The following is a 9,892-nucleotide window of genomic DNA, read 5'->3' on the forward strand; positions in this document are numbered from 1 at the left end:
CACCCGAAGATGTCCTACGGGTGGCGCCGCAACACGGTCTATCAAGAAAATCCCTTGATACGTGACAACTACACTTCCGAGGCCGCACAATGCCTTCCAGGAAACCTGGGCAGACCCGCCCCCTAGGCGACCTAGGCACGATACGTCTGCATGAGTGTAGGGATTTTGCATGGTTATACTAGCTAAGTTTTGCAATCTAATGTTGGCAATAAGAAGCTAGTTGTAGAATAAAACATAGCTAGGTTATATAACTGTTCATGCTAAGTGAGAATGTAACTTAAGCTTTACTACTTCTACCTAGTGGATATCTATTGAAAAAAGATTTCTAGCAGTAAGGTTGGAGGCCTCCAACAGACTCTAACCTGGCCGTATGAAGGACGGATTACTAGGTAAGCTACTTGGTAGTTAATAGCGGGCGTACTTTTGTAGGAATAAGGCTTCTATTGCGAGGTCTGGTGGCGTCGAAGGCTGTGATTAGGCTGGGAGAGGCGGTGCTTTCCCCCCTCAACCTTTAGCCGTTGCCCAGCCCCGGAGGTAATCCATCCAGGGCCTGGCGACGGCGTGTTGGAGGCGTAGTCGAAGGTTAGTCAGGAGAGGTGGTCCGCGACCCCCTCGGCCCTAAGTCGTTGCCTGGCTCCCGAGGTACTCCGTTCGGAGCCTGGCGACGACGTGTCCGTGACTCAGTTCTTGTTGCTAGTTGTGGTACCGTCGGTAAGGTTGGTAGCGTCGGTGCAGGGTTGAGGGGCCGGTGATTTGTCCGGGAGTTGGCCCCAAGCCTCTGGACCCTGCGTCGTCCTGCGCTCGCTCTTTCTGCCGTCATGTATTCTGCTTGCCTTCCGAGGTATTCCTCTTGGAAGGTCATGAGGGTGCGGCAGTCGTTGGTGTTGTGGCCACGCCCTGGTCCGTGCAGGACACACCCGTGTGCCTTTGGGGGGCTGGAGCTTGGAGTTATCGTTGGGATCGTTGCTGAAAGCAGTGTGTCCCGGAGCCTATGGTTTCCCCCGGGTTCACTTCCCCCTTGGGAGACCATCGAGGCTGCCCGGTGCACCGGCCTTTGGGGCCAAGTGGTTCTGACCATGCCTCCCCGGACGAGGTGGGCTAGGGGTTCCCTGTGCACAGTTGGCATTGCGAGGGCGATGTTGGAGGTGCTGGCGGGGTCTGCGCACCCCGGAGCCCTCCGTCTCCTTGGAACCCTCTTTCGCCTGAGGGGCCCAAGGAGGGTGCTGGGTGGACAAACTTTCCGAAGATGTTGGCTCGCTCGAGGCATCCTAGGTGTGGTAGAAGGGGATACCTGGGGACCAAGTCTAGGTGGGAGCACTCCTGGGTTGGACCGCCCAAAACCATTGTAAGGCGGCCTGCTTGACTGTGGCTTCAGCCGCATCCTCTCCTGAGGCGGTGAGGTCTTCGTCGTGCAGAGGCTGGAAGGCCTCGCGCCGTTTGGAGCTCTTGTACAGACTCAGGGTTCTGAGTTGGCCAAGGTCGGAGGAATGTCGTCCCATATGGCAGCAGGGTTGGAGCATGCATACGGTGTGTATGGATGAGGCAGCCATGCATATGGTTGCATGCTTGCAATTGTGGGTATGGCGGTTTTAGCTAATCCTTTAGTGGTTTTCCTGGTGGATTCCTACCTCTCTTAGCACTTCTATGTTCGAGTCCCCACGGACGGCACACTGTTGGAGCAAGAGTTCGTCTTGCTTCAGCAAGTACGGCGAGAGTTTCTTCCAAGGAGGAGACTCAAGCTTGGAGACGAAATTTGAGAGTAAGGAACACCACGAATATATTGATGATAGAAAAATGTATCACTCTGGAAGGAGTATCATAGCGTGACTTGGTATGCTTTCACCTTTGTATATATTTTTTTTGCTGTGTCCGTCCCTTTCTCCAAAGGACCATGGTCTCCTATTTATAGGGCCATATGTAGCTTGGCGTACAAGTTATCATAATGTATAAATATTCGAGATCTGACCAAATTACCGGGTCTTATCCCGGATAACTACCTTCTATCCTATTGGGGAGATAAATATCCACCGTGCTAATTATCGTGGTGCCTACCCCCTGAAGGGGGTGAGCCGGTCGCTGATTGCGGCCCGACGCCACACTGTCAGAGGTGTCAGGATAGCCTTCATCACGCCGGGGTGTCAGAGTGACGTCCATTAGCCTAGGTGTTTAATGCCGGTCACTTCCTTGCAGGCAAAGTACGACCGGTGCTCCCCTTCCAGTAGATCTTTCCTAAAACCGGCTGACTCACCCCGCTGCCTTCGGGAAGGCGGCCTGATCAGCCAGAGGCGAGGGTTTGGGAAGCGGGAGCCCGAAGGGCCGGGGCTTCGGGAGGCTGAAGCTTCGGAGGACCGAGGGTTTGGGAGGTTATGTTTTGGGAGGCTTCGGGAGGTCGTGCCGGTGGAGCCATGGGAAGGCTTCGTAGGTACGAAGGGGTACCGTGAAAGGATCTGATGACATCGGAAATCGAGCTTTTAACAGAGGGTTCGGAGATCAAGGCTCCGGAGGGACCTGGATGGTGATCTTTAACCATTATCATTAGGCTAATTTATTTCCGCCCAACATTTCCTTTTAAAAAAATGGGCCGGCAAATCTGGATGAACAAGGGAGGATGAATATAATATCGGCAAGCAAATATAATCAACAATAGTTCTCAATCTCAGTATTATGCTGTTTCTTGGTCATGTCAATTTCTTCAATTGAGACTGATAAAACTCGCCCATCTTTTGGGAGGCAATTTCCTCTATTCAGCAAGCATCAAATCCCTTGCTATGCAAACCTAGTTCTCAAACTCAGTATTATGAAGTTTTTTGGTCATGTAAATTTCTTCTGTTAAGACTGATAAAACTGGCCGATCTTTTGGGAGGCAATTTCCTCTATGCAGCGAGCATCAAATCCCTTGCTATGCAAACCTAAACATGCAATTTGATGAGGGATAGATATCTGCCTTCTTTACTATTTTTTCTTCTTTTCTTGATATTTTTGATCTTTTTTCGTTGGATGCAGAAACTTAACAGATTGAGGTTTGGTCTTTCGGAGAATTATCTTTTGGCTGCTTAATTTACTTATTTTGGGTCAGTAAATGCATGTTTTTTGGTCAAAAGAAGCAGAAAACTTTATAGTAAATCTTTTATCATCAAATTTTGTCTGATTGCAAGGTAAAAGCAAGTCAGAACCGGTTCAAATATGCTTACCTTTACTGGTCTTCACAAAGGAAAAGCAAATTTTCCTAGAACACAAAAACTGGTTTGCAAGGTTCTAAGGAGCAAGTCAGAGCTGAAGTACTTCCAATTGCACTTTCTTTCCTTTTATTCCAGATCAATGCAAGGCAAACAGTCATTGGACTTATTGAGAAACTCAGCTTCAACCAAAAGGAACCGTGGCTTCTAATATGCTTCTTTTCTTCTTTTCAGTTGTACTGATAGTATGCCGATACTAGCATGTTCAATATATATGTGGATTTTCGCAACGCTGATTTGCTCGCGAACAAAAGTCAGATCTGCTGCATATTGATATCAATTCTTCTATGACCTTGCGTTTGTGTACATAACTGAGTTGGGTCTTTTTGTTTGCCCTTGTTTGATGATGCAATTGCTGTGCAAGCAGAGGGCAACAACAGTGAATTGCCTAGAATTAGAATCCTAGCAGACGATGACCTATTTTTGTCTCTGCGGTGCTGAAATTTGCGTCAATGGGATTGGGGAAAGAGGACAGGTGGGGGCCATGTGCTGGTTGTGGGGCTGGATAGTGTATCCCGCATGCTCGCGGGAAGCGGTATTTTTTTTTCCAAAAAGGGAAAGCGTTGGCTGCTGGGTTCATCGGCTAGCCAAAATGGTGTGTGGACCAAGATGTGAAATCCTGTTTGTGTGGGGTGTAGTCGCATCCTACCAAAAAAATGTATTACAGGATATCGTAATTGGACTTGAAGTAGGCCTCTAGCACCAACACTTGAACAATAACTTCTGTGTATGCTACTTACGAGAATCTCTACATAATAATAGTTACTTGTTGTTAGTTACTGCTGAATTACATCTAAGTAAAGAGAAGATGATCCGATCACCAATTGTAAAACTATAGCTTTATATGTATGATAGGTTTAATTCCGGTGCTTCTATGGAATAAGAATCATATAGGTCATATCCTGTGTAGGATGCATTCCTGACTTAGCACCGCTGCATCTTACATAATTTATAGTGTAGATTATGTGCACATATATTCAAGACCTTTGTTGTACATCACTAATTTTATATTTTTTTACTGTACTAGATCCACCTTTTCCTTTTGAGACCAATCGAGATTCACCAACTTCACAATTTAAAATAATAATAACTATGGAACCCTCTTAGATATTTTTTATGACAAAAAGGTACCCTCTTAGATATGCCATACATGTTTTCGTTCTTTGTAATAAAGAACTCCACACAAGCAGTTCACTTGAAAAGATTGGTGAGACCTGGAATCGAACGACGACCATGAATGCATGTATGGTTATAATGGAAAAAGGAGATCTCCGGCTAGAGCACGACTATCTCATTTGGAATAATTTCCAAAAATACAGAAAGTTTCAAGTTTCAAATTTCTATATGTCAACAAGTTTAATTTTCATGTTCGATGCTCCATGATATGGGGATGTAGAAGAGTTAAATTTTCAACTAGTTAGATTCGAAGAGTTTTTAACCTTTCAGGCTCCATGATACGACAAGGTTTTTGATTTCAAGTTTCTGGTATGCGGGTGTAGAATTTTTTTCAAGTTTCGAAATTTTACATTTTTCAACAAGTTTTACTCAAGTTTCAAAAGCTAAATTCAAACAAATTTCAGAAGAAATCCTAGCTTATCTTTGCAAGTTTCAGCCAGGAGTGGAGCTCAAGCATATGGGATCCTTAAAATCAACTTACTTGTGGCCTTTAAACCACGTTACTATGATCGAGCTTAATCTTTTACCATCTGCTAGGAATGAGGATGACAAGGCCTAACTATATATAGTTTCTTTATAAGCCCTATTCATGCATTCGTCTTCCTTTATTAGGTATCTTAATAACATCGTCTTATCAACGATTGATAAATTTGGTATCAACGCGTCAGTTCGACATTATTTAAAATAAAAGGCCCAATTCAGCAACGCCAGAACCAGAGGATATGGATCAACGATGCACCTAATAGTTAGCAGACACATCAATATTCAGTTTACCAAATCTGCAGATCAGCTATACATTGATCAAGAACAAATAACGTGTAATTGCACAACAAATGATAGCACATCGAAGATAATCCGTGTCATGCAAGTTTTCCTCTGCATATCAGAAACACCTAGAATGTTTTATCCATAGATACCATCCAAAGAATGCTTATGCAATATCAGAGGACCATTTCTGTAACCCGCTTGCTCAGAGAAACAGCAAAGGTCAACGAACAGCAAGACAGTACATGCTCAGAGTACTTGAAAAGAATTTTTGGCACTACTATTCCCTTCGTTGTCCTGTAATTTCCCTCCTTTTTTTTAACAGAACAAACCATCATGATTGCGTCATACTCACCAAGAACAATTTTACGCATCAAATATACAGCCCTGATGTTTACCCAGATATGAGCTGTAAACAATGTACACACAGGACTACTAACATTACTTGTTTCCCCAGACCATCCACAAAACTGTGAAAGGATCATAAGAACATGTTTCCATGGATATCGTGGAATCTTTTCAGAAAAGTAACAAGACTGTAGTGTTCCACGACCCAGTTGATATCTTGTGACCTTCAGGAATCTGCAGTGCTTGGTTGAAAGCAGCAGAACCATTTCTTCTGCAAACAGGAATAGATTATGATGAAAAACAAACATTACGAAACATTAGCTCAACTAGGTTGACTTTATGCCTAGGCATCATAAGTTCCACTAGAACGTTACTAACAATTATGTTCTGTACATCACTCCATCTAAAATTTAAACTAATCGATCAAAGTGCTCATGTTCATCAAATGTTTACAAAGATTAATACCTGAAACCTTGTACTTTCACATACACGATTAAGACTTCATATCAAACAAACATCAGCATACTTCCACTATATGCATATCTGAAATGTCTACTACCAATTTAACAAATGACACGGAAAAAGATTTCAACAATAAGGCTAGGTCATTATTGGTGCACAAGGTAGATACCTATTTCTGGATATATGGTCGTGCTCCTTATAACTGCCATTCTGTATATTGATAGGTTGTGGAGTTACTGGAACACACTAAAAGAGTACAATCATTACAACTAAGCATGTTGCCTTATTTATATTTTTTCTATCACTATAGATAAGTTAAACAGACATTTTGAGTAACTAACAGCATAACTCTTCTTTCTAGGACATTAGAAGGAAAACACAGGCATACACCACCATCACCACGCACTCACAAGACATGCTGACACACATGAGGCACACCTCAAGGACATAAGTATAATTGCAGAGGCCAAGCTAGGACACATAAAAGCAGCGGCCCAGGGTTGCGGCCTCATGTCACCCATTGAGGCGCATTGGCATGTGTATAAAGGTAGGCACTAAGATTTGGACCTAATGGTGGAGTGGAACTCTCACACTCTACCACCCCGCAAAGGGATGGTGCCCTGCTATCAGTATAACTCAACCATGCTGCGTAACCCATTAACATAAAAGTGACTTGGGTCCTAAAATGATAGATAACATAAGCCTGGCATGCTCAAATGACCACACATAATTGTGTAAGAACAGACAGAACGATTGGTTACAACCATCATTACACAAACAACTAAAATTTGTTCAAAAAAACTACAGATGCAAAATATCTATATGGTTGATCACACATGGCCAAACATGAATTGAAATGTATTTTCTCTCCCAAAAAAAATTTGGTCATAATAATTGGATTGGATGATGGTGACTGGTAAATAAGTGCAGCCATGCCATCTTTTAGATGGAATGCCAAGTTGTGCTATGCCAGCAAAAACTACCACAAGAATTGTCGAAGAGTCACAAAGCTCAGGAAAATGTAAGCATGAAGTGGAAAAGGTAGGGTTCTTACAGAATTGTCTGCTTTTGTTGCATAGACGCCTTGCCCAGATGGTTGCTGTTCACCTTTCACAGGCACATCTTGTCCCTGCAAATTGCTCCCGGTCTTCTTCTCGTCTCTAGCTTTGTTAAAGATTACTGTAAATCCCTCAGCTGAGGCAGGGTCATTGACGTCCCACTCCCCAAACTTTGGCAGTGGGCTTCCTTTTTCCTATTTGAGTTTGGAGAATCTCTTATCATATATCAATATATCAGTCAGTGCTGAATGCAGGTTGATTCAGACAAGGTGATGACATCAATACATTTTGCTGACTAAAATGACAAGCGAACACAAATTCAGGAAAACACAACATAATGTAAGAAAGGTGATTGACCGTCACTTCTCTTGCCAGTATGTTACATACTACAAATGACAGATTAGTGCCCACAATTTAATCAAGGAAAATGACAGCATGAAGATATAAGCTTTGTTTCCACAATGAGAGTTAATTAAAAATAGAAATGAGCCAAAATGACATATACTCTACCGACAACTAACGGACCTAATTATGGTTGCTAGGATCATTAAAGAGGCAATAATCTAACTTAAGGCATTGCTGGTAGTAGTAGTACTCCCTGAAACAAGAAGCAAAACAAGCATAAATTCATCAATGAATCAAAAACCCTGCTCACCAAGCTACTACACATCGACCAACAATCCCCTGGCACCGGAATTAGCAATACAGCACAACAAGAAACTCACTGGCAACTAAACTAAGCATGGAAGACTACCCCTCAATTCCAAACTGTAACTCCATTCCTAAAGCTGTCCTAGAGAAAGTGGACTCTCCGCGGAATCAATTCTGTAGAAGCCTGGCTGGCCCTGCCCTGCATCAAGTCCTAATATAAAACCACATAGTGCAATCCTTACAAAACATAGCTGAGCCGTGCCTCGGAGTCCATATGTAACGATTGTGCTAAGATTAATGATAAAGCTCTCCCCGTCTAAGGGGAAAAAATGATGGCAATAACTATTCATGTCCTGCGTCATGTATTGACACAAAATCGCACAGCCCAATCCTTACAAGACATAGGTTCAAGAAGGATGGCACTAATTACAGGTAAGAAATATTGACCCCACGAACGAAACCCTAGCAATGATTAGTCCAATCACCACGGCCCACCCAACAACAGATCAAGATTCAACAACGAGGTCCCGGCAAGCACCTAGGCGCACCACCGTTTCACGAACCACGCGCGATGAATCGAATACAAACAAAATCGGCTAGATTCGGGAGGAGAAGTGAGCGAACAACGAGGGCAAGCAAGAAACCTCACCGCCGCCATGGTGATTCTTGTTCAATAAACGGCGAGCGAAGCAGAGGAGGCGCCGCCGACCAAGAAATGGAAATGGGGAATAGGAGCGGAGGAGAGGGGGAGAGAGGGAGGAAGGGAATGATTGGATTACGGGAGGAAGGGAAGGGGATCGATAATTGATTGATTCGTTACGAAGGGGTTGATTTGGTGGTGGTGGCGGAGTGCGGCTGTTGGGCTGTTTGCTTCCACTTCTTCCAGTCCAGTTGCTGGCTGGCTGTGTTGTGCCGGGCTGTCAGAAGCAACCGGAATCCGCTTCCGACGACTTCTCCGCGGCGGTGTGGGCAAGCTAATAAATAGCATATAGTAGGGTAGGGGATCGGTGAATTGCGAACAGCAATGATATTGTGGACGTTAAGTTCTAATAGCGAAATTTTAAAAATACTTACAATTTTAAATATAGATCATAATATTTAATTTAATAATATGTTAAAATAGCAATTAGTAATTAGAAAAAAAAGTGACACATCAATACGAAGTTTCCCTCATAAATATATAACTTAAAATAAGAAACAAATATTAAGTTTTCCTCATAAGTATCAGTAAAAAAAGTGCTCAGTCATGAATCCAAAGACTTATGGAATATTGATCAAACGGTAAGAAACAGACGCTGAAGAACTTGTGGAATATTGATTAATTTTGACAGTTTTATCTATAGATAAGGTAAATTAAAGGTAATTTGATTACATTTTTATCAGACTGACTATCCTATTATATATATCTCTTTCTGACCTATGTGGCTAGCGCAAAGTGATAGAAATGATTCGTCAAATTCTTACAAATAGTGAAGATTCATCACCTCTAAGAGTTTAGAAGTTTGTGGACCCTTATTTGCCCTCGAATAAGTCGAGGAACCTCTTTTGCTCCTTCTTAGGGTGGCAATTGATCGCCCCTAGAACCAATCATTGACCAGCATAAAGGAAAGAGGCTGAGTCGAAGACCTTGCTGATGAGCCCATAGCTCATTCAGATACGATCAATACAGCAAATAATCCTTAAATCATACAAAATTCAATTATAAGAGCACGTGTACGACAATTAGACCATTAGGTGAACTCGTTTCTTGCTGTTTATGCTTCATTGGATGGATTACTACTAAATTCTTATGATGTTTTATTGCTTAGAAACGTAGAAGAAGCATCACAACCTTACCCAGACGTCTCCTTGGACTCAAGGTTGAGCTCTAGTCGTGGTCGTGGTCATAGTCGAAGTTATGGTCGTGGTCGAAGTCGTGGCCGTGGTCATGGTCGAGTCGCAGGATAACACGTCCGTAAAATGGGCATACGAAGTCCGTTTTGGGCAATCTTGGACATTCTAGAAAGCTTATGATGAGCCATTTTTAATGGATATGAGCTCGATCAAATATTCCTTATAGTTTAGTCAGAGTCAAAGAAATAAGATGTTGCGCCACCGTATCGGACTCTATTGGGTCTTGTAATCGTGTCGGGGTTGGAGTTCAGGTTGTGCACGCCTCTTTTCATAGCTGTACAACCCTACGTCAACCTCCTCACA

The 9,892-nt window shown here is 43.1% G+C and overlaps 1 protein-coding gene across 1 annotated transcript; it reads right to left on the reverse strand.

The window, feature by feature from the left end:
* Positions 1-5,343: 5,343 nt before the first annotated feature.
* LOC133901863 (protein NOI4-like) lies at positions 5,344-8,651 on the reverse strand. Its single transcript, XM_062343399.1, has 3 exons — positions 8,346-8,651; positions 7,042-7,239; positions 5,344-5,796 (listed from the first exon to the last, which is right to left on the reverse strand). The coding sequence occupies exons 1-3, from the start codon at positions 8,352-8,354 to the stop codon at positions 5,752-5,754; spliced, it is 252 nt and encodes an 83-aa protein (XP_062199383.1). The 5' UTR covers positions 8,355-8,651; the 3' UTR covers positions 5,344-5,751.
* Between the last annotated feature and the right edge of the window lie 1,241 nt (positions 8,652-9,892).

This window comes from Phragmites australis, chromosome 20 (genome assembly GCF_958298935.1).
Source record: "Phragmites australis chromosome 20, lpPhrAust1.1, whole genome shotgun sequence".
Lineage (NCBI taxonomy): Eukaryota > Viridiplantae > Streptophyta > Magnoliopsida > Poales > Poaceae > Phragmites > Phragmites australis.

Bases quoted from the DNA above. Each gene is read 5' to 3' on its own strand.
- LOC133901863 (XM_062343399.1), bottom strand. The intron at 5,797-7,041 runs GTAAGAACCCTA...TCCTGTTTGCAG, and splicing joins CAACAAAAGCAGACAATTCT to AAGAAATGGTTCTGCTGCTT.